Genomic DNA, 24,433 nt, shown 5'->3' on the forward strand with positions numbered 1-24,433 from the left:
GAGACTGGTTTTTCTCTCCACTCTCCTTTTTATACTTTCTGCGAAAAGAAACATAACACTTGAGGTGATATTTACCTTCAGCTGCCATCAAGTCTGAAACACCTGCAAACCTGTGACGCATGGTGGGGTCAAATTGGGCCAAACTAAGCATCCTGGATGATGTGTGATCAAATTCAACATTTGTCAGGACACCAGCTTTTTCCAGGAATGTCAGTCTGGCAGAAAGCGCATTTTGACCAATCCATAGCGCTGTGCGCGGATCTTAGTGACTTTGGGACATGGTATTTCTCTGAGGAACCTGATATTGTGGGTATCTCTTCTGCGTAAGTCACAGATTGTGGCTGAATCCTTGACTTCAGTCTGTCTATTTTTTGTGCGTGAGTAAAGTCACTATAGCAGAATTTGTGCCATTGAATCTTTTCGACGTGCTCCGGTACAGAATATTTTCTGATTCTTGAGAATGAGTCAACATATTTAGCGTCATTATATTTATCTCTTTCTTTGCAACATTCAGCTACAGTTTTCACACCAACGATTGTAGTCTTTCGAAGTGGCGTTGACTTGCTAGTTTTTGAACTGTCCTGGCAAATAAAGCATTTATTCCAGTCTACATGCTTTTCTTCTTCTCGATCCCTTGAACCCCCTGTGAGAAATCTTGCGGCTTTCATTTTTCAGTTAGTCCTGGGTAACAGAAAAACACACAGTTATGTAGTTTAGGTTCATTTTATAGCAAAGTTGTAAAATTCATTGATTGTGGTTTGTATAATCAGACATTCTAATTCGAGCCTGAACATTTCTTTAAAAATAATATAGTGAAAAACAAGTCATATTATTTTTAGAAAATGGATGGAGCAATGTTTTTTTCTATACTCCCATCAGCTCAGGCATGCTCAAAAACATGGAAATCGACCCTAATTTTGTAATTTCATGTCAATTTGCGGCTGAAATATGACGAAAAGTGTATTTAATGGCAACCATATTGTAAACTGTCATGGCGGCCATACTATCCATATCCAGAGTTGGCAACAAGTTGATTCACGTTTCTGTGTGTCTGGACAGTCAATTTACACCTGTTGCACTATTCTAACACGGAATCAGCAGGGTCGTACACTATTCTGCATTGGGCCTCCTGACTAGGAGGTTTTAGAAGGTGAAAGGTTCTACCTCTGGAGTCCCACTGATTGGAAAGTTATCGCACCAACCATTCTTGCTGGTTCAGCCCTCCTTGCAAAACCCACCCAGATAAATTACATCATCATCATGATGATTATTATTATTGTTATACACAATTCCAGTTTTCACAAAGCCAGATTGAATGCTTCTAGATTTATTTACTTACAAAGTCAACGCTCGTGGAAGAGCGACAACATTGAACAGTTCAACAGTTCAGGATGTAACAGAGGACAGAGAAGGAAAGGACACATGGGGTGGAGAAGATGCAGACAGAAACAAACTTTCAGGAAGAAAAAACTGGGAATTTGGAAGGAGATGGACTTGGGGGAGGAGGGGAGGGGTGGGTGCTAACGGGGGTAGAAAATATCACAGTTTGGGCTGGGGGATTATCTGAGATGGTGATGAACAACTGTCTGGAAGACCTGGAGGGATGGCTGAGATTGAAGAGAGTGTGGGAGTTTGTTCCAAAGGTGTGAAAAAGAGGAATGAAAGAGTGAAGGTGAGCAGTGATTCTTGATTTTGGTAGTTTTACCAGAAGGCTTGCTGGCAGACCAAGCCAGCATGAGGGGGGGGGGAGGGAGAGACAGAGGTGTGGGAGGAGAGTGTTTCATTTCATGAAAGAGAGAGTAAACAAATAGGTGGGGTGAGACACAGACACAGACACAGACACACACACAGGGACACACACACACACACACACACACACACACACACACACACACACACACACACACACACACACACACACACACACACACACACACACACACACACACACACACACACACACACACACACACACACCAGTTCCCAGTGATTTTGTGCGAAGCAACGAGGAAATCAAGAAAATGACCAAATACCAAGATCTCAGTGACGAAGTGAAAATATCCTGGAAGTTGAAGATCCATAATTGTCCCGGTGATCACTGGAGCAACAAGGGATGATGAAGAAGAACCTCACGGAGTATTAATTAATAAACGGGGAGGTTTTAAAGACGTGTCGTGATTCATTAATTTCTTTTTTATTCATTAATTATTTTTATTTTGCTCATATTTGTGATGAAGCAAACACGTGACTAATATTAGCCAATCAGTTGCATCCTTCCAGAGAGCCAATCAAAGCGGAGGATGCTGCCATGTCAGGGTAAACGAGAACCAATCACTAAATAAGAACAGAGTTCAATTTGTTCGACCACTTTATTAGCGTGGAACGACAATAATCAAACAAGTATTGAACAGGTTGAAACACCCACAACATCCCTGGCTCCGGGTCAGGCTGCGCATGCGCACTGGCCGAGGGGACCGTCGATATGTAGAAGTACCGTAAAGTACAATGTTCTCTATCTCCCTCCGAGTCTTTATTATGTTAATAGATAAAGGCTGAGAAAATATTAAGTTTAATGAATGAACAAAAGTTGATATCGCCCATCGTGTGACTATTCCATGGAGTAGTTCTTGTGCCAGGCAGGCACGCTGGTCGCTCTGGTGGATCGGCGTTGACCTATCGCTGGTGCTGGTGGTGTCACATCGGGCCCCAGTGGGGATGGGGCTCTCGGGGTTTCAGGGGCCGATGGTGGCGTCTGAAGGATCGCGCGCCTCGGTGTGCCTCGTCCTGGTGCTGCTGGCGTGTCTAAAACGGGTGTCGTCTTGCGCCGGGGTGTGCATACTGACGTCAGTGCCGGCGTGGGCCCCGTTGGCGTTGCAGATGTCACAGGTTCGCTGTCGAGGTCAGGCAGTTGCGGTGTTACAACGGGTGCAGGTACAGTGATTCGGGTTGCTAGATCATCATAGATAGACCGGGGTGGCAGCTGGTCATTGCGAACTGGGCTAAACTTGCGCAGGAATTTCCTGTTCCGAAGTGTGACTCTGCCGAGCCATCGATCTTGATCACGTATTGGTCGTGTTGGCGTACCTCCACGATACTGCCTGTCTTGTCCCATTTTTTGGGTAGAATCCTGTCTGGTTCTGTACGCGGACTTGGTCCCCTACAGCAAGTGGCGGAAGGCGTTTGGTGTGTTCTGCCCAGGTGTCGGCTGTGCGGATATGACGTTTGCGGAGGGCCTCCTCCCTCGCTTTCAGGGTCTCATGCCAAGTGTCGTGCGGTCTGTACTTCCCGGGGATAATTGGGATGAAATCGCGTATCGGGCGGCCGAAGACACACATTGCCGGGGAGATCTTCGTGTCAGGGTCAGGCGTGTTACGATATTGTAGTATCGCTCTCTGCACAGCGTCAGTGTCAAGTTCTCCCTGCGGGCTGGTGTTGTCCGTGATAAATCGTTTCATTGTCTTAACTCCAATCTCCGCGCGACAGTTGCTGTGAGGGAAGGCCACCGATGACAAGCGGTGGTGTACGCCCCATCTGTGCAGGAATGACCTGGTCTCGGTGGAGGTGAACTCCGGTCCCCCATCCGACGCGAGCTCTTCTGGTGTCCCGTACGTCACGAAGGCGCGACGTAAGTGGTTTATGAGTCCGGCGGCGTCACCCGTCGACTTTGAGATGATCGGCCAGTTCGAGTATCTGTCCACTGTCACAAGGTAGTGTGCACCCCTGTGTACAAAGAAGTCCGAGCACACTGCCTGAAAGGGGTAAACGACCGGAATAGGTGGAGTTGGTGGCGCTCCAGGCTGTGATGGTGCCATCCGGTGGCAGTGTTCGCAGTTTTTCCGAGTGGCGCTGATGTCGGCCGACATGCCTGGCCAGAATACAGAGGATTCTGCGCGGGCGGTCATCATTGATACGCCCTGGTGGGCAGCGTGTAGGGCGCTCAGCACATCGCCGCGGAGTGAGGGTGGTATGACTACTTGGTCCTTGTATAGGATCACTCCATCTGTCGATGTAATGTTCTCACGGTACTGGTGATAGTCACGAATTGTCTCTGGCATCTCGATTTTTGAGTCGGGGATGCCGTTCATTGTCATTCCCTCCAATATGTGCATATCGCCATCGCTGCTGGTGGCTTCCCTGACGCGATCCCATGTTACTGATCGCAATGATTCGAGACCCGCGGCACACCATGCCAGGTTGTACTCGACGTCGTCGTCATACTCCGGCTCAGTTTGGCGTAGGAGGGACAGGACGTCGGTGTGCGTGCTTGGTTGGAGGTGGGTCGCTATGGTGGCATTGTCATCTGGAAGGTTCATGAGTGGAGGTCGCGTGGTGCCAACTGGCCTGCGCGACATGGCATCTGCCGCCTTGTTCTTCATTCCCGGGATATGTATGATGCGGAAGCGATAACGCAGGGTCTTCTCCTTGAGGTTCCTGAGGCGGGGGTTGGGTATGTCGTCAAGTGCTCTGTCCGAAAGGAGTTTCAGCAGTGGTTTGTGGTCTACCGCAACGATCAGGTTCTCGCAGCCCAGTACGAAGTAGCGCGCTTTGTCCAAGGCGTCCGCGACTGCGAGAGCCTCGCCCTCTATGGGCGCGTATCTGGATTCTGCCGCGTGTGTAAATCTGCTGCCGACCAGGGTTATTTTCCATCCATCAGTGCAGCAGAATGGTCTAACTGGCACGCATCGGCAGTGCTTTTGAAGCAACCAGAATCCGATTCCCTCCTTCGACCAGTCCGTGGCGATGCATGTTGGCTTAGTTTTGTCAAATATGCGGACACCGTGTTCGATTTCTTGTACGATCACGTCTTTCGACTCGCGGAATATGTCCTCTAACTCCATGGACCACTGGAAGCGTTCTCCACTTTTCAGGAGCTTCCGGAATGGCTGCATTCGTTCGGCCATACTAAAGGCGTATGCCACCTGGTTGACAAGCCCGAACCACGATCTGACGTCGGTGATGTTACGCGGTTGTGGGAAATCGTGGATTGCTTCCAGGTAGCGGCTGCACGGTCGCACGTCGGTCATGGTGATGGTGAAGCCCGCGAAGTCCACCGTGGGTGCGCTGAAGACAAACTTCTCCGGGTTGAGGATGATTCCATTCCGGCCGCATATATCCAGCCATTGGACCGCCTGGAAGTAGCTCCCCTCAATCGTGTCTGACCATAGGAGCGTGTCATCTACGCACTTGGTCTTGTTACCAATGTCCGCGACGATCTCATCGTATCGTCGTGAGTAACCGTCCCCCGATGCCATATACCCTTGTGGGGCAGATAGGTACCGGTAGCGCCCCCATGGAGTGATGAAGGTCGTCTTGTGGCGGTCGTCCTCGTGTAGGCGGACGCTATGGTAACCGTTCCATGCGTCGAATACTGTCTTGCGCTTCCCGTTAGGTACGTGTCTCGCCTGGTGGAACGGGGATTGGGTGTGGTGGGTCTCGCGGAACGCATGCTTGTTCAAGGCCTGAAAGTCGACGGTGCGTCGCGGCTTGCCATTCTTTTTCGCGCAAATTACCATGCGGTGACACCATGTCACCGGCGTGCCGACGGGTACTTCCTCCAACACGCCGAGCCGAACGTCCTGGTCGAGGCCTGCTTTTACCTCATCTTGCCAATGTATGGCCACGGAGATGGGAGTGTGATGGGCAACCGGTGTCGCGTTCTCACTGAGCATAAGACGTAGTGGCGGGCCGGTCATTCTCGGTAGTGGCTGGTGTGGGCACGTGTTGAATGTGCTCTGAGCATACATCCTGAGTAAATGTGACTGTAGTGCCTCTCTGTTGGCCTCGGTCGCTGGCATGGGGAGTGCGGTCGGCTTGGTCGGCGGCTCCGCGCGTCGCGGGCAGTCGCACAATTCCGAGGTCGTCAGATTCACCTCTCCAAGTGTCGGGAATCTGTCCGAGATCATTCCCAGGTCCATGCAGGCCGCGCGGGAGAGGAATATGCGGTCTGAAGAGTCCGTCACATACGCGATTTGGCGCGTCTCCAATCTCCGAGCGCCGTCACTGTTACCGGCGAATCTGACTACCACGGCTCCGAGGATACGAATTCCTCTGTTGTTTGCGGCCTTCATGGTCATGGATACAGGTATGAGGTCCTCGGTACTCAGGCCCATTTGTTGGACGACTTTAATGCCGATCAGGCAGCTCTGGCACCCCGTGTCTGCCATAGCGGGTAGGGTTACCGCGCGGGTGTGTTTCAGGAGGTTAAAACCCAGCGCTTTGTAATCCTCGCGCTTGTTGGTGAGAGTGAGGTTGACGTATGGCTGCGGATCGGATATGCGTTTCATCCACTTATCGCACATATCATCGTACAGGTGGTGAGCGAGGGGAAGCGTGCGCATTTCGTCCTCTGTGCTGGCCATGGTGACCGTGCATAGCTCGACGAAGGCTGCCGTCTGCTCGTCGTACATCCCGTCGGTCTCCTTAGATGGGGGTCTTGCCGATCGGCCGCCCAGGCACGCCTTGTCGAGGTGATTCTGGCGGTCACACTTCCGGCACTTTTTACCGTATCCGGGGCACTCGGCGCGTCTGGCGCGCCATTGAGGCGTTTTGCCGTGGCCCACCTCGCCGCAGTAGATGCATACTCCTTCGGGCTTGGCCTTCCGTTTTTCCGGCCTGGCTCCTACTTTGGCGCGGACGTCCTGTCGCTTTCCCCGCCGATACGAACTACTGATCGCGTCCGTGCTCTGAGTGTCAAGCAGGCGCGATGCCGAGCGTTTTCCAGACTCTTTGGCCTCGATATACTCTATCATGTCCTTTAATGGCATGTCCTGGTTCTTCTCACCGAGTAGGTCAAGTTGTATTGCTTGGTCCGCGATGCCACGGGCAACCACGTTGCGCAATATCTCTTCGGTGAAGTCGTTGACCTGATCGCACCCCGCCTTGGTGCACTTCATTTCATACTTGCACGTGTCCGCCTGCCCCTTGATGCGGGCGTGGAACGACCGGACGGGCTCCTCGTGTCCCTGCCGCATGTTAGACAGGGCCACTCGAGCTACCATCGTGTCCTCCGTCCGGACGGCGAGCGCCTTCATGGCGGCGAGGACGTCTTCTTCATCGCTGCCCACGAGGCTCCGACCCGCCGCGCGAGTGAGGTCCTTTCTCAGCTCCTCCTCACAGCACTCCAGTAGCTGCGCGACTATGTCAGGTCCGACAAGCTTAGTACCTGTTTTGTATTCGCCCCAGCGGGTTATGAAGTACGACCAGGCCTCGCCCGTTCCGGCCAGTGCTATGGAGGGACGCTTGAGTTTCTCCATCTTGGCATTCCAGCTCGCCGCCCTGGGGGCGGCGACGTGCACAGTGGCGTGTATACTCAACATGGCGGCCACCACTGCCGCCTCTGCGTGTGTAGCCATATAGTCACAACCCTCGATCGGGCACTCTGCTTCCACCGGCGCCATAGGAACAGCTATTCTGGAGTAAACGTTCTATTTTCGGTGATGCACACGTGTGTACAGTGTCCTGGGGGCGAAGATTGGGTACAGAACCCGAGAAATCCAAACTCACTGTCGACGTTCTCGTGGTCCGTTTTCACCCAGTCGTGTCCTCCACAGCACCGACGATCTTTACTCGACTGCATCAAGCTGTTTGATTATAAATAAGAACAGAGTTCAATTTGTTCGACCACTTTATTAGCGTGGAACGACAATAATCAAACAAGTATTGAACAGGTTGAAACACCCACAACATCCCTGGCTCCGGCTCAGGCTGCGCATGCGCACTGGCACAGGGGACCGTCGATATGTAGAATTACCGTAAAGTACAATGTTCTCTAATCACGGCGGGGGATGCTGCCATGTCAGGGTTAACGAGAGATCGTCATCACATGTTCCAACCTGACGAGTATTTCCACATCTCCATCCACGAGACACTCAACACGTCAATATTTAATTATTAATTTAGTTCACCATTACCAGAACTATTGAACGAAGTGGATTTTGTTTATTTGGTTAAACAACCAGGACGACAACGAACGACTCTCTTCCACTCACCATGTCGGACGCCATTTTAAATGTTCAGCGGCTCAACTCGGATCAATCGTTCCTCCTTCACCAACCGGGGAGAGAATAATCCCCACACTCGAGTTCACGAACCCCATGGTGGTTTTAAACGGATCATTTTGTGGTCATGTGACGAGGCCGCCATCTTTCCCTGAACTGTCCCTCCACACGGAGTCGATCTCTCTCTCCGGAACTACGTGATACTTATTTACTAATGTTCGATTACACAGACAACAAACATGGGGGGAAACATCACCTTGGTCCACCTGGGGTCGTGGATGTGTTGAGAGAACGAGGTGGTTGGGTGTGATTGTAAAGAAGGTTATCTATTTATGACGTACGCACGTACACACACAAACATGAATGTTCATTCACACAATTACCAAAGGGATATAAACTAATAACGAGGTGAACCATTAGTCAGTGTGTAAACTCCTTTATAACAAGGTTTATCATGAATAACATAAATTAAATAACCACACGTGTGTTGTACGATGTTTGTTATCAGAATCCCAACTGATCACAACGAACGATTTAAATATTGTTCTCATTGGTGGGAAATATTTCAAAGATAAAGGATTCGTGTTGTTCATCAACCTTGGGCCACGTGGTTTTCACCGGAAGAGATTAATCAGAACAAAAATATATAATTATATCTCGGGGGAGATATCAATGGAGACGAGGGAAAAGGGGCGTGGCCACAGTCCATTGTGACGTCACAATGAGAATTCCAACAATAGAGAACTCCAAAGACAGAGCGGTATCTTTACATCTTCAGTTCGTGGATATCCGTGCATCAGCCATGTTTTTTCCCATTGTGCTGTTCGTGTTCACCGTCCTCGGAAGTGGAACATCCCGTCCGTCACAACAGGTAAGGGGGGATTGAGAAATAACAATGGATTGTACTCGGGGAAGGAACACAACACGATGGGAGTCGGTTTCTTTGTGGTTTGGTAAATCAGGTTTGCACGGAGGATTTAAAATGGGGGGTTGGTGTGTGAGGGGGTGGTGTGTGTGAGTCGTGTGTGAGTGAGGGGTTTGCGTGAGGGGTGTGTGAGTGAGGGGTGTGTGAGTGAGGGGTGTGAGTGAGGGTGTGTTTGAGGGGTGTGTGTGTGAGGATTTGTGAGTGAGGAGTGTGTGAGAGAGGGTGTATGAGAGAGGGTGTGTGAGTGAGGATGTGTGAGTCAGGGTTGTCTGAGTGAGGGAGTGTGAGTGAGGGGTGTGTGAGTGAGAAGTGTGTGAATGAGGGTGTGTGAGTGAGGGGTGTGTTCCTTTAACCTGTTGGACCGTTCAGAGTATGATGGGTTGTCCCGTCAAACACCGATCGAAGTTCGAGTTTAAGTTCAATTCACCAAGTGATTGGTAACAGGAAACACCACGTGACAGAAAAGGGACCATAATGTGAATACACAGATTTACATCCATGGAGTTCGCCGACTTTACTTTTTATAACATCACAAGTAAATTCATCATCTTGAAACGTCGATAATGTAACGTTGTTTTTATAATTTATATGTTTAAATTCCTCCAAAACAAGTTTGAAAACTCCTCAAGGTATTTGGGTTGTACAGTTGAAATCCCATATTTAATCTTCCTTGTCTGCCCTTTATATCGTCGTTGTGATTCCTCTTTCCCGTGAGGATGTGATGAGGAACAAGAGAGTTTATCTTTGTTTGGAAACTTGATCAAAATGGTGGTTTACACAAAGAAACAGTGTATTTCGATCTCTGATTCCGATACTGATTCCACCATCATCAGCAACTCTGAAGGTTCTCGATGTGTTGAAACTGATCAGTGGGATTTGGAATAAACTATTGAAGATAAAATTAGTGATGGAAACGATTTGGGGGGAATTGTGGAGCCAAATCGTTTCGATCCTGATGTGAGTGAATGAGACGAAGATGGAGACGATGGAGGTGTTGGTGAGGATGGAAACACCGGCCGGTCACGGGTTCACTCCACATTGATGGGTTTTGTTTTTCAGTTGAGGGTTTGGAAGGGATTTTGTATTCATTGTTAAATCGGTTAATGTGTTACCACAGCGGAAACACGGCAAGGACACGGATATGGACACGGCACAGGCATGGACATCACACAGGCATGGACACTGCACAGGCATGGACACAGCACAGGCACATACACGGGCACGGCATGGACACAGCACAGGCATGGACATCACACAGGCATGGACACTGCACAGGCATGGAAACAGCACAGGCACATACACGGGCACGGCATGGACAGAGCACGGACACTGCACAGGCATGGACACAGCACAGACAACATTGACAAATGGGTGACGACTGCTTTGTCCCATCATCACAGGCTGATCAGGTGTCCTGTACATCACAGGATCATCCCGTTTTAAACTTTCTTGGGACAACATTTGTGTCTGAGGTCGTGCCGTGTCATGTCCTACTGTCGTAGAGGTATCCGTGTCGAGATCAGGTGTGTTCGTACTGATTGGTGTCAAGCGCTGTCCACACCCATCACTCATAGAGAAGAGTTTTATTGTTCACCTCAGACATGTAGAGAGAGAGAGAGAGAGAGAGAGAGAGAGAGAGAGAGAGAGAGAGAGAGAGAGAGAGAGAGAGAGAGAGAGAGAGAGAGAGAGAGAGAGAGAGAGAGAGAGAGAGAGAGAGAGAGAGAGACAGAGAGAGAGAGAGAGAGAGAGACAGAGACAGAGAGAGAGAGAGAGACACAGAGAGACACAGAGAGACACACAGAATACCTGCAGTAGTTCAGTCCAATCTAACTCTGGCAAGCTTTGCATTTTCGCTTGTCTTGTACACAATTTGCCCCGCCCCTTGTGTGACCATCTGTTAACATGATTCACCCTGTTCCTATCATTGGTTTCTATTGGGAGGTTCCATTCCCAGGGATCAATTTCCTTTTAGGAGAAAAAAAACCTGGAGCTATTTCCTTCCTCTGGGCTTTGAAAGTATTTTTCTTCCATCGACAGGAAGGTCTGTTCTGGTCATTATCCGGCTAAGGAAAACGAGGGTGACAGGAAGATTACTTTCATTTTAAGGGCCATGACATTCGGTCTTTTGTTCTGCTCTTCGGATAGTGGAAACAGCTGTTTAACTATTCCAAGCAGTACTGATTTACGACCAGGTCTTCCTTGGTACAAGACTCAAAGAATGTTCAGCAAGGGAAAATGCAAAAGCTGTTCAGTTGTGTGAGCAGCAAGAGATGAACGACATGCCTTGGGTGTTAAAACAGACCGGCATGAACAGCTGGTGAGTCCATTTTGCAACATTTATTCTTTTGTGCTTTTTAAAACGTTCCCTTCGACTGGCCAGTTAAAAGGTATGTCTCCCCAAAATGGCTGTTTTCAGCTTGGGACATGTGCAATATCTCCACATCTGTGCTGTGTCGATGTCTTGCCCATTGGAGGGGGGGGGAGTGGTGCTTGGGGGGAGGTGGTGTGTTAGATGGTGAGTATTGTGGGAGTGATGGTTGATGGGGAATTGTAAGGGGATGGTGGAGAGAAGGGGGGTGTTTGGGGTGTTGGTAGATCGAGTGGGGACGATGATTGATGGAGGATTGTGGGGGATGTTGTCGGAGGAGTGGTCCTCTGTGTACACGTGCTGGTAGCTGGGTAGAGATGGTATTCGGGTTTTCAGCGACGGCTGTTTCTTCTGCCTAATCGTGGGGATGGCATCGTCTCCCATTTGTGGTGGATAACCACAACATCTCGCCATCTCTGTTGATTCATTACAGTTCTCTATTACATGTTCTGACAACAAAAGTGAACATTTTGAGGCCCGATCCACACTTGGGTATTTCGGTCAAACCTCGTCCAATTCCTGGTAAACTTTGGGTGTTTCTACTGTTGGTGGAGCATGAAACTATCTCGGTTTGGATTATGTACTGTACAAGCACCAAGGACTCATCGACTCGGCATTTTAGTGAAAACTCTACAATGATTCTCCGTTTGAGTTAAATCGTACCACGACGTAACCCCTATTCAATGTGAGACGGATCTCACGGTGTACTTGCGCGTGTGATGTCACGGCAAAGTTTGAAAATGAATAAGATTTCGACTTTTATCACAAAATAACCTTCTTTATTAATCAAAAATCGGAAAAAAGACACATCATATCTATTTTGTGGATTATCACAGGATAGATTGAAGAGTCTAGGTGTTCGAGCGTTGAAAATCAATGTCAACAAGGGAAAGGGGGCGTGGCCACAGTTCATTGTGATGTCACAATGACAATTCCGACAATAGGGAACTCCAAAGACAGAGCGGTGTCGTTAAATCTTCAGTTCGTGGATATCCGTGCAGCAGCCATGTTGTTTCCCATCGCGCTGTTCGTGTTCACCGTCCTCGGAAGTGGAGCGTCCCGTCCATCACAACAGGTAAGGGGGGATTGTGAGAAATAACAATGGATTGTACTCGGGGAAGGCACACAACACGATTGGAGTCACTTTCTTTGCAGTTTGGCAAATCAGGTCCGGATGGAGAATTTAAAATGGGGGGTTGGTGTGTGAGTGAGGGTGTGCGAGTGAGAGGTGTGTGAGGGGTGTGTAGGTTTAACAAGTTGGAGCGTTCAGAGTATGATGGGTTGAACCGTCGAATACCGATCGAAGTTCGAGTTTAAGTTCAAGTCACCAAGTGATTCGTGACAGGAAACACCAAGTGTCAGAAAAGGGACCATAATGTGAATACACAGATTTACATCCATGGAGCCAACTTTACTTTTTATAACATCACAAGTAAGTTCATCATCTTGAAACGTCGATAATGTAACATTGTTTTTATAATTTGTTTTTTTTAATACCCCAAAACAAGGTTGAAATCTCCTCAAGGTTTTGGGGTTGTATACAGTATGTACTGCAGTCAGTTATCACACTAACTCCAATCAACTTATCCAGAAAAATTGCCGAGTGTGTGTGTGTGTGTGTGTGTGTGTGTTTGTTCAAAAAGCATAACATATTTCCTCTGCTGACTCACCTACCCCCACCCACCTCTCTCTCTCTCTTTCTCTCTCTCTCTCTCTCTCTCTCTCTCTCTCTCTCTCTCTCTCTCTCTCTCTCTCTCTCTCCATCTCTCTCTCTCTCTCTCTCTCTCTCTCTCCATCTCTCTCTCTCTCTCCCTCTCTCCATCTCTCTCTCTCTCTCTCTCTCTGTCCCATCCACGCTCCTTCCCCTCCTAATACAGTGCAGCACCCTCTTCCCACACCCCTGTCTTGCTCTCCCCCTCTCTCTGTCTCTCCCCTCAACCTCTCCATCTCTCTCTCTCTCTCTCTCTCTCTCTGGATGGTGGTTGTATCCGGACGGTGGTTATCTTCAGATGTAGAATCTCCTCTCTCATCATCACCGAGTTCAACAGTTTCTTCAACACCTGAACCTCATATTCACCGAGGCAGATGTTCACTTCCACTGGTATCACATTAGGTCCCACAGATTTGCCATTTTTAATTCCTCATAAGCCGGCTATCTTTCGGAACGGTGCGTTTTTATAAATAGATCTCAAGGATTCCAGGAGTAGCCTTTAAAAATGAGGAGGCCATTGAGTGTTGGTAAGAGTTGAAATCCCATATTTATTCTTCTTTGTCTGCCCTTCAAATCGTCATTGTGATTCCTCTTTTCCGTGATGATGTGATGAGGAACCAAGCTGTCAGTTGGAAACTGCAGGTTAACTTTCCCCCACCAAGCAAACTTGGAATTTGTCCCTTCAAGGAAAGTGCTCCTTCCTGGCCGTGTCGATGGAGGAATCTTCACGGTATTACTTCCCAAATTCCCAAATTACTTTCCAAATCCTCGTGCAAATCCACACTCCGTAAGCGTCGTACAAACGATAAACTCTCGAACATTCCATGACCGATTGTGTTTGTATTCCAAAAAAATTCAACATCATGTTGTTGTTTTGTCATGAACTTGTGGGTTTTGGAAAATAATTGTAAAAATATTGTTTAGTTTAATTTTAAATGAAATAAACATTCCTCCTTCCCCTGCCCTTGTCCATTTCCATAGGTTATCCAGAATGATGCTGTTGAGGATGGAGGGATGTCTGTGGTTCGTGACGTCATGTTTGTCGCGATTTCCTTCCTTTTGTTTTATGTTCTGATCACATTTGATCCGTCACGTTGGTTCAACAAGAAGGGGAGCCCCAAAAGAAAGCTCTGCATTCACTGGTAAAGAACACAAGTTTTTTTTTGTTTTCCTTGTCGAGGCTCGGATGAGAGCGAACACAAAACGCACAGTAAGGGGGGCATGACACAAGGGGTGGGAGTGGGAAGGACAAAACAGTGGGGAACAGAGATATTAGGAGATCTGTGGAAGGGAGAGGGATGCCGTGGGGTGGGGAATACGGGGTATACAAGATGGACACTGCAGGGACTTTCAGGAAGGAAAGCAGGGAATTTGAAGGAGGAGGGTTTGGGTTGTATTGACAGGGGCAGAAAAGATCAAGGATTTGGATTGGGAACGATAAGAGGTGGTGGTGAACAAATGTTTTGAAGGCCTGGAGGGAAGAATGGGATTGAACAGAGTGAGGGAGTTTATTCCAAAGGTGGGGAAAAAGAGGAATGAAAGAGTGAAGGTGAGCAGTGATTCGTGATTTTTGTAGTTTTACCAGAAAGGGGGTTGTTGGTGGACCTGGAGAGCCCTGCGGAAATGTGGTGGGGACAAATCGCAGACACAGCAGGGGTGGGGGGAGGGTTGGGGGGGGTTCTAACGGTCCTTTCGGAGAGACATCGTGAAAGTGCAAGATTTGTCAGGATTGAAAGACATGTTCCAGGTGTTGGACCAGTTTGTGATTTTACCCAGATCTGTAGTGAGCGAAGAAGCTGTTGCTTGCAGGTCTGAGGTATGACAGGTGGTACGGCAGAGGGTGGAGTCATCAGCAAAGAGATAAAGAGGATTTTCCAGAGAGTCGGAGAGATCATTGATGAAAACCAGAAAAAGAACAGGGCCCAGAACGCTGCCTTGATGAACTCCAGCCTGGACAGGAAGAGGGGATGAGAGAACTCCATTTAGGGCCACACATTGTCTACGACAGGAGAGCAAGTCTGCCAGCCATGAGTGGAGATGGCCTTGGATACCATTGGAAGAGAGTTTCGTGAGTAGCGCAGGGTACCAGACCGTGTCAATGGCACGCAATATGTCGAGGGATATGGCTCTGATTTCATATCCAGCATTGAGGACTTCCATCCATTGTTTGATTGTCGTTGCGTCGTTGTGGCTTATTCATCAATATTTATCATGTCTTCATCCATGAGGGAACAAGATCACTCAGATATATGAAGCGAGTTTATTGTGTACGATGTTATGTTGGATGATAAGGACTTGAATGTTTTTTTTTCCTAAATATGGAATATGTTGTTTAATTGCTGGAGTCAATGACAAGGTGTCCAAAATCCATTGGTGAGATTGTTTTTCATCCAATGTTTTGGGGCCTTCTTGGATTTCAGAATGGCCACCATGTTTCACCAAATTTCATAATAACTCAGGCTGTGAATGTCATATGATGTCTGTTTTGGTGGCAATCCCCACATTTGTCATGCCAAGAAGTGAAAAACACACAATTTTAATTTTCTCGAAGTTATGGATGGTGGCCATCTTGGATTTCAAAATGGCTGTCCTGAACAAACCAACTTTTACTGTATTAATGAAAGTTAAATTTGGTTTAAATACCTTTTTGCTCATTTACAGGTAGGGTATAACTTTGGTAAGCCTTCACTTTAGTAAACTTTGCATTTATAGTTGTGTGTTCAGTAACCTGTATGTCAACCTGTGAAAGTTTCAGCAAAGTCTGTCTTGTAATTCATGAAAAATCTGCACTTTTGCAGTTCGGCAATGTCGATATACTGCCCCTCATCGACGTGGTCTTGAAGAACACTGAAGAACTCTCAGTCTGTTGCAATAAATGCAAAACTCACTGGAGGCTGCATGATTGGTTCCCTGTTTCACGTGATTTAGATTGACAACATGGACGCTCAATGTACTTTACCCAGGTGTTTGTGCATACAGTACATTTCCCAATTCACCAAATGCTTGTTCCTCATTGGCCTCCGTATTTTGTTAAATTTTAACAAACAGTTTCCACAAAGCTCTTTATATTTACTGAGTGACAGTTTTTCTTACAGCTCTTGCTTTGATAATGTAATCCATGGTGAACATTCTAAAAAGTTCAATGATGTCTGAAGGAAGATCCTTCAGGTTACTCGTTTACCATTTCTTGTGAATATAAAATAAAACTCACCGACTAAGTCTTGATTTCCAAGGAATAGTTTGTTGGTCAATATCGAAGTTGTGGGACAAAACACTTCTGAAACAGATATTTTAAAATCCAACATGGTCGCCGAATGACGTCATGAAAATAATTTACAAAAGAGTCACAATTTCCTTCTTTAGCCAAAACAAATGTAAAAGTTCATAACATCCTCCACCATTGCATGAGATTCTTCAAATAATCAAGTGCGATTCATCGTTCCACACCGTTCCTTCGGACATTGTTTAAGTTACATCTGCATGTTCCACATTCCGTATCCTCCAGAACTGTAACACTCGTGGAACATGTTTGTTTATGTTTCACAAAACCATGTGTTCAATACTTTACATGTGATGTCATACTTCATTTTACCTTGAACTGAGAATGTTTGTTTGTTTTGTTGCAGTTTACGATGTCGATGTAAAGTGAAAAGGAAAAATGAATCGAAAGACGATCCACCATTGGTAACGGAGATTCGGGAAACCGAACACCCTGAAATTCAGAAAGGAGAGGGAAAGGAGGTTCTGGAAAGCACTGAAAAAATGGAGTTCATAGCAAAACAGAACATTGGTGACAAAAAAGAACAGGAAGAGGAATATCAAAAAGAGAAAGAAAAGGTTTTACGAGCAGAGGAAGAAAAGCTTCAGGAATATGAGGCTCGGTTGGTCGAAACCGAAAGAAATCTCCAACAAAGAGAGAAGTTTGTGCAGGAAATGGAACACGAGTTGTTGGAAAAGGACGTGCAACGGAAATTGGAAAAAGAATTATGGATAAAGGAGGAAGAGGACCGGAAGAGAGGAGAGGAGGAACAACAGAGGAAGAAAAATGAAGAAGAGCAGAGAAAAATGAATGAACAGGAGAGGAAAAATGAAGAAAAGCTGAGGATGAGAAAGAGAGAAGAATCCACACGAGCAAAGGAGCGATTCCAAGTCCGAATGTGGGAAAAACGCAAAAATAAAGAACTTGATCAGAAAATGCTGTTTGTAGAACACAGAATGTTCGAGATTGACAACTGGAAGAAACGAGTGCAGCAGCGGGAGCGATACCTGCAGATAAGTAAAGAACAGGAGATGGAGCGACAAGGTGTGTTTGAAGTATTCATGAATGGGAAAGATGAGGAGATAAAGAAACGGCAGCTTCGTATGCACCAACAAGGAGAGGAGTTTAAAGATGGAGAGTACCGGCTGCTTAAATTGGACGAAGAGACTCGTCTTAGAGAGAGAGAGCACCGGGAAGAACAAAAACAATGTGAAATTAGATGGAAACTGAAAGAGTTCATGTTAATGGTAAGAGAACGAGAGATGAGGGATAGGAAAAATAACGTGGAGTTAAGGGAGAAGGAGGTCTTGGAAAGAGAGAACAAAGTACAAAATGCAGGAAAGCTTGATGAGAAAAACGAGGAAGAAGTGCTTGGAACGAATGATGGGCTGGAGCAGCGACAGCAGAAACAGGACAATGTTGATTTGCTGCCGCCGACTGAACCGAAGCCTCACAGTGATGATGGGCTGGAGCAGCAACAACTGTACAGTGTTGCCCTCCAACAACAACCGAAGCCTCACTGTGCAGACAAGTTACATCAGCAGAAACAGCACGATGTTCATCGATTGCCGTCCAAACGGGAGACCCACCATTCTTCTCAGTCTGAGTTTCTCAAGGATGAACGAGCGGAAATTGAAAGGCGCAAAAATAACCTCGTGTTCCGTGGAGTGAAGGAGGGAAAAGGTGAACATGACAAGGAGGCTGTGGCAAAATTAATAAAAGCCATGAACCTGGAGATCGAACCTGAACGGACTTTCCGCATTGGAAGATATGTTGAGAACATCTTCAGACCCATGAAAGTTGTTTTCAGATGCGAGTCTGATCGGAATCGGGTTCTTACGAATAATAAAAAGATTCGGAATTTGAAGGATCCCTCTCTCTGGACAAGAAACATTTTCATCACTCCAGACTACACTCAGCTCCAAAGAGAAACACTGGAGATGCTGCTGAGTGATCTTGACAAAAAGAGAGAAAGTGATCCAAACGGGCGATACACTATTAAAGGAGACAAAGTCGTCCTCCTGAAGAAGCCCAAGGGTGAACCTCATCTCCGTCGATGACGAACATCCCACCTCATCTCCGTAGATCACGACCATCCCACCTCATCTCCGTAGATCGAGACCATCCCTCCACATCTCCCATCTCACATAATACAGTCTCCTCATGCTGCACACTTTAAAAGAAAGAGTATATTCTGTTGAAAACAATTTCCTTCAATGCACGGTCTCTTCCAAACAAGTGATTGTACCTGAGATCACATCGGAGCCGAAACCGAAACCTTTTTTGAAAGTACAGACAAGGACAGGATTTCACTCCTGATGGATGTTTTGCATTTCATAAGAACAGAAACCTGAACTTTTATGATGAAGGCACCAAAGCTGCAGAAAACCATGGTGGGGTCTTATTGTTGATGAAAAGGAATTCATCACCGACTTACATTGTTCATTGGCTACCTCCTGAACGGAAACCTCACCGTGATGAGGGGCAGCAACAACAGAAGCCATCTTCTCTGCAAGACTCAACAGGTAAGAACTTTTAAACACCTTTTCACAGGTGGGGTGAACACACTTGGTGGAAACACAACCAACCCAAAGATAAAAAAAACACAACCAACCAGTGGAATCTGAATTATTAATTGAACTTATAATCGTGTAAAATACAAAATTGTCTTAGTTTAGTGCTTTGAAAAGAATTAAAATAAATCGATATGCTGAGGAAGCTAGTTAAGAGCAGACTACACATGTCTCTGTTCAAGTCTAAAACAACCTTGTAAAACCTTATGTTTGGTAACAATTGTCTGATGACCATTTCGTCAGCAAGGCAAACCACGGCTCTCTTCTATTTCCCCCATCCCCACACCCCTTCCCCAGGCTGAAAAACAACACTCCAAAACAAAACAAAACCTCTCCATGTTGCAAATTTGAAGTCCACAAAAGTCCATCTGATGTCATAATAAGAAACTGTATTTATACTCAAGATTTTATGGAAGTTTAAAGTCTTCGACTCGCAATATCATTGAGAGTTGGGGCCTTCCTTCCTGTGCACGGAAGTATTCTTTCATTTTATCGAATAAATGGCTTGCATGTGAACTTACTCTTTTGTATTGTTTTGAGGTAGCTGGAAAAACCTGCTTCGACAGTTGGCGACGAGGATCGGATGACAGCCTCCAGCAGGGAAGAAGGATTCTGCCTGGCCACAGCTGGACACCAACAAAGCCAAAAGTAAGGAATCTCTGCTGGAATGCGTGGTTTTCCCAGTCCCAGGCAGACAAGTTCGCCACGGAAGGTGCGCAGTCTCAAACTGAGCTTTAAAAGGTGAGGATATATGCCAAGCTGTTTGTTGGATAAAAGAAGAGACCTTTTTAAAATAATTTTTTTATTTCATTTTTAAGAAAAGAACGGGAATTCCCGAAGATAGGATGACATCCGGTATGTTTTATGTCATGAGGTGGAGGACGTAAAGCACATATCACGACAGAGAAATTGGCCAGAAGGACGAGAAACCTGGGCATCTTATTGCAAAAAGGTTCCCAATGTCGGGGTCCAAAGGATTTATGTCACGAGGTGGAGGGAATAAAAATGTTTAATCGCTGAAAAAAGACGTGAAGGGGACACCGACGGGTGTTCAAAGTCATTTAGGAAGGGGCACAAGTAAGAGTTCAGAGCGAACTAGACAAAGAAGTCCTGGAAAGTGCTTGCGGTGATTTAAAATAAATTTATTGGGAACACCGACGGGTGTTCGAAGGGGGAACAGACATCAAAAGGGAGCATTCAAATGCTCCAGTGGAGATTGTGCAAATTTGGTTGGAATTGTAAGATCTTGTTTCAAGAGAATATGTGGTTTAAGTTTGAGAAAAGGGAAAAGAATAAATCTACATCTTAAATAAAATGTGGACACCAGCAGTTTGTTTGTGTACAGTGAGGGGGGCAGGAGGACACCCTGCTGTGAACCTGCTTGTTTACCAGGTGTGTCTGAGATTTCACAGGTTGGGAAAAAGGTGGGGGGCGGGGGGGCAGTTTGTGTGAACTGGTTGTAAGATTTAATAGCTCAGAAAAAAGAATTGTTTGTTGTTCTTGTTAATAATAAAGTGCACTGTTATTGACAATAATAAACCGACAATTCTTTGAGCAGAAACAAGAGATTGGTTGGATAAGCACGATTGGTTGCATCATTGTATCATGATCTGAGTTATTGGCATTCAATTGTGGCAGGAATTTGTGATTGATCGGTGTGCAAATAATTTCTTGCTTGCCTGGTGAGACACACCTCGGAATGTTTCATGCCTTGCGTGTGGAAAGCCAGGCCAGAGTTCTGTGGCTGAGACACGATATTGAATCTTATTTAAATCGAAGCCAATGTATTCATATCAAATTTTGAGAGAAATGAGTATCTCGCGTGCTCGTTAGCACAAAAGTAGTAGAAAGATTTAAAATTGTAAAAGCTATGCAGATGTGGAGGAAGGCGCTGCATGCTGGAGCATACAGGTACAGGTCGCTCATTGTGCGGGAGACTGCGGGTGGACATAATATGGATGTTTGAGTGTTTGTGTGTATACCTCTGCAAGGATTGAACAAGGTAGTTTACCATTGAATTTCTGATGGTAGTTGGAGAAAAAGTGATTCCAACTGTATGTATAACTCCATGAACCATGGGTCAAGGTATCGGATCATCATGGTTACCAGAACATGTTTGAATGAGTTAATGTGAATGAGTAATGATTTAAATCATTCACGATGATGAAAAAGCATTTTCTCTGTGTTATGGCTGTGGGTCTATGGGTAATGACTGTGGGCTGTGGACATAATACAAACACAACTCGGCAAGGCACAGAGGTTGCACAGATGTTCGAGGATCACTTGGAACTGGGGAGCACATTTGAGGAGCAGAATTGGCATTCGAGCTGTTGTGCCAAGACTATCGTGCGGTTTATGAGGTTGCTCATCATTGCCCAACAAATATGCATACATGGTATATGAATGGACATCAATACTCATGCTGTTATATTTGGAAATAGACGATGCATTAACATACATTGAGCCTCTCGGATGAAAGTTAACTGGATGCTGTCTGATAGCATTGGTTTAAGAACATGAAAGATCTCATGATATCGTTTGGAGAGAGTGAGCAAGTTGTCGCATGGAAGTGAACGAAGGGTAATTGGATGGATGGATGGAACCTGATTATGCAGTACTGGTTGGATCAATGTTAGAGCAATGAATGTGGTAATCGAAAGATGTCCAACACTGAACATAACTCCTTAATGCTAATCACTGATGATGGAGAGGAACACAACTGTCAGGATATGCAGTGTGCGCTGAAAGTAACATCTTGGAAAGTGGTACATGTGCTTATTGCAATATGCAATCTACCAGAGGATGGAAGCATTACAATATATACGGATTCCTGACATGTGTACAGGATGACACACAATGAGGGGAACTTTGGAAATGAGAGGATATTTAACATCGTGGGGTGTGCTAGTCGAAAATGGTAAATTGATTGTGGAACTGTTCTAAGCTCTTAGCTGTAGTGAAATGTTGAGCACATATGAAGCAAGAGATATGCTCTCAAATGAGGGTAGAGTGGTTTCCCAAAAGGTGCTTGCTCGTTTGGCTCACGAAAGTGACCACACAAGCAAAAGGGGTGTGTAGAAGGAGGTGCTACGAACATGGTACGCTCAAGGATTTGCAGCGGTGGCAGAAAATTTTTGTAGAAGCTATGTGTATTGTCAAATGCTGGTGGGGTGTGCTGCCTTTGTGGCAGTTGGCTGCATCATTGGTTGGGGCATGGCTGTGCTGCTAATATAGTGCCCCTAATGCCAGTAATGAAGTTCATTTTTGCCAACCTTGGAGGAGTGACAGGCTGAGTCAAACTCCTGGGATTGGTTCGGTGGTCAGCGAGACTCTCAGATTTGAGTGGGACTCCAAGCCACCACTATAAGTGCTAAGCCAACACTAGATTATAATATTGGTAAAATGTCTCCAAAACTTATGGACCGATGTCCATGAAGATTAACTTTTGTGCTGCCTTGAAAAAGATTGTCAAGAAGTTTGACAAAGGTCACACAAACACTACCAGACCAGCTGCATCCAGCCTGACGACTTGGTCGCTAATTGAACATCAAGGAGTTCAGGTGGAGGAACACATTGAGGACATATTGGACTGGACAACATCAGGTACTTTTGATCACCAACACAATTATTATCAAGTACAAAGGTAAGATTCATGCATCTCATTGCAAAAAGCACACAGGAAGTTGTAGGGAGAAGGAAGGAGGTTTATGACATGTGTAGCAGTGCTATTGATTTGCACGTACATGATTGTGATAATATGGATGATAACAGACAGTGAGGGTATTATGAGAATGTCATGGAGAGCAGAATGTTTGGTCGAGAGTAAGGGAAACAATGAATGTGTTGTGACAGAGTATGCAGAGAAGAAGGAGGTAAACATTGGGACAAATTGCATGAGATAGGTGTGTATGGGACAAACACCTCCATGACCCTTCCGTATAATTATTCACCCTGTGTCACACGGGAGAAAGAGGACATAGACACTGTACACCTGAAACGAGGCATCGTGTTAAATATGTAAGTACCTGGATTGGAGACAAGCTAATCCAGTCCCATCTGGAATAGGAGGGACAAAAGGGGATTTAAGTGCGAAAGTATGAGAGATAACAAGTAACTGGAAAAAGGAGGGATACAAAAGTACTGACTATTGGTACTGGTACTATCCTAAGTATTGCGTGAAGCGTAACTTTCTATATTCACGGGAAAAAGATGATCACACTCCCCGAATTAGGACAAATTTTGCCTCACTATCTAAGGGGGAAGGAAAAGTAATTATTGAGGGACAAATTACTGGGACAAGGGTAGATATAATGATACGAATGAATTATCTTGTGGAACCCCAGACTTTATTAAAGGTACATTTCCATGACGTGGTGCAACACGTAAGGAAGGGAGCTGCAGAATAGCATTGCTACTTTAAGGAAGGACGGTTTGGATCTTGGTTAATGGGAATGTTTGGTGGATGAGGAACATGGATACTCCACATATTGATTGTTAGGCTAAGATATTCATTGCTATTGTTGTTATCATAGTGTGCATAAAAGTAATGATTGTGTGTGTGTGTGTGTGTGTGTGTGTGTGTGTGTGTGTGTGTGTGTGTGAGAGAGAGAAACTGGACATCTTCATCACTGTACATCATGCGTCACTTCATCACTCTTCACTGTGCGTGTCTTCATCACTGTACACCGTTCATCGCTGCACACCGTTCATCGCTGCACACCATGCGTCACTTCATTACTATTCAAACACATTTACACTTCAACATTGTCTTTCACTTTTTTTGTGCTCCAAGCTTCCTTCAGCTGAGACCCAGCGAACGAGTTTTATCTCGATGACCCAGTGTACGAGTTGTACCTCGATGACCCATCAAACAAGTTGTACCTCGATGACCCAGCGTACGAGTTCTACCTCAATGACCCAGCGAATGAGTTTACCTCGATGACCCAGCGAATGAGTTTCCCTCGATGACCCAGCGTACGAGTTCTACCTCGATGACTCAGGAAATTCGACCTTGATGACTTTTTTGATTGTGAAATTTGTTATTTTTAATTTCTCTGAATAAAGTTAACCTAAAATCTCTTCTCCTTTCAAATCATATAATGTACACGTCAAAGGAATGGTGTCTAAAATATTGTTCTGAAAATGGCTCCAAAGGGATTACAAATTATTTAAAAATTTCAAGTGGTTGTGCATTTGTTTGTTGTTGTTTCACTCACGAACTGAAGCACCCAGAGGCCTCAAATTTTGGGTGTACTCACGTTAGAATCTGGGCAAGGTTTTAGGTGAACGCAAGTTGACCTTGAAGGCCGTTTTGAGACGAAAGGCCTCGATGAGGTGAATATTGGGATGTGGGGTAAGGCAGTACTCAAACGGTAACCACCATGAGGCCAATAACTCCAAATATTTTCAATGTACAACACGTCCTGAAATGCCCGCTTTCTTATAAATAATTTAAAATGGCTGAGTACTTTTTTCTTTGGCAGTGCAAAACCTTAATCAGGAAATTATCATGATTATTCTCCTTTAATTTTTCTCAAAAGAGTGACTTAGCATGTAAAAATTTGTGGTAAAATTCCAAAATTCACCGACCATGGGAAACG

At 45.9% G+C, this 24,433-nt stretch overlaps 1 protein-coding gene and 1 long non-coding RNA gene across 9 annotated transcripts in view; one reads left to right on the forward strand and one right to left on the reverse strand.

The window, feature by feature from the left end:
• The window catches only part of LOC147024044 (uncharacterized), a 10,900-nt gene extending 8,557 nt beyond the window's left edge, over positions 1-2,343 (reverse strand). The window contains exon 1 of the long non-coding RNA XR_015060516.1: positions 2,034-2,343. This is a non-coding gene — a long non-coding RNA (uncharacterized LOC147024044). The remainder of the gene's footprint in view (positions 1-2,033) is intronic.
• Positions 2,344-7,530: 5,187 nt separating this feature from the next.
• LOC147024045 (uncharacterized) lies at positions 7,531-23,771 on the forward strand. Of its 8 annotated transcripts, none has more exons than XM_085890219.1 (5): positions 7,846-8,868; positions 13,983-14,143; positions 16,628-18,785; positions 19,131-19,481; positions 23,626-23,771. In XM_085890219.1, exons 1-3 carry the CDS (start codon positions 8,719-8,721, stop codon positions 18,318-18,320), a joined length of 2,004 nt encoding a protein of 667 aa, XP_085746345.1. In that variant the 5' UTR covers positions 7,846-8,718; the 3' UTR covers positions 18,321-18,785; positions 19,131-19,481; positions 23,626-23,771. The 8 variants fall into 8 exon arrangements, with proteins under 8 accessions (XP_085746349.1, XP_085746345.1, XP_085746348.1 ...); XM_085890222.1 differs by having other exon boundaries at positions 19,374-19,481; XM_085890220.1 differs by having other exon boundaries at positions 19,378-19,481.
• The last annotated feature ends 662 nt before the right edge of the window (positions 23,772-24,433 follow it).

Source organism: Eptatretus burgeri, chromosome 7, assembly GCF_056783735.1.
Source record: "Eptatretus burgeri isolate ZD-2024b chromosome 7, Ebu_testis_v1, whole genome shotgun sequence".
NCBI lineage: Eukaryota > Metazoa > Chordata > Myxini > Myxiniformes > Myxinidae > Eptatretus > Eptatretus burgeri.

Bases quoted from the DNA above. Each gene is read 5' to 3' on its own strand.
- LOC147024045 (XM_085890219.1), top strand. From the start codon at position 8,719: ATGAGAATTCCAACAATAGAGAACTCCAAAGACAGAGCGGTATCTTTA. The intron at 8,869-13,982 runs GTAAGGGGGGAT...CCATTTCCATAG, and splicing joins CATCCCGTCCGTCACAACAG to GTTATCCAGAATGATGCTGT. The intron at 14,144-16,627 runs GTAAAGAACACA...GTTTTGTTGCAG, and splicing joins AGAAAGCTCTGCATTCACTG to TTTACGATGTCGATGTAAAG.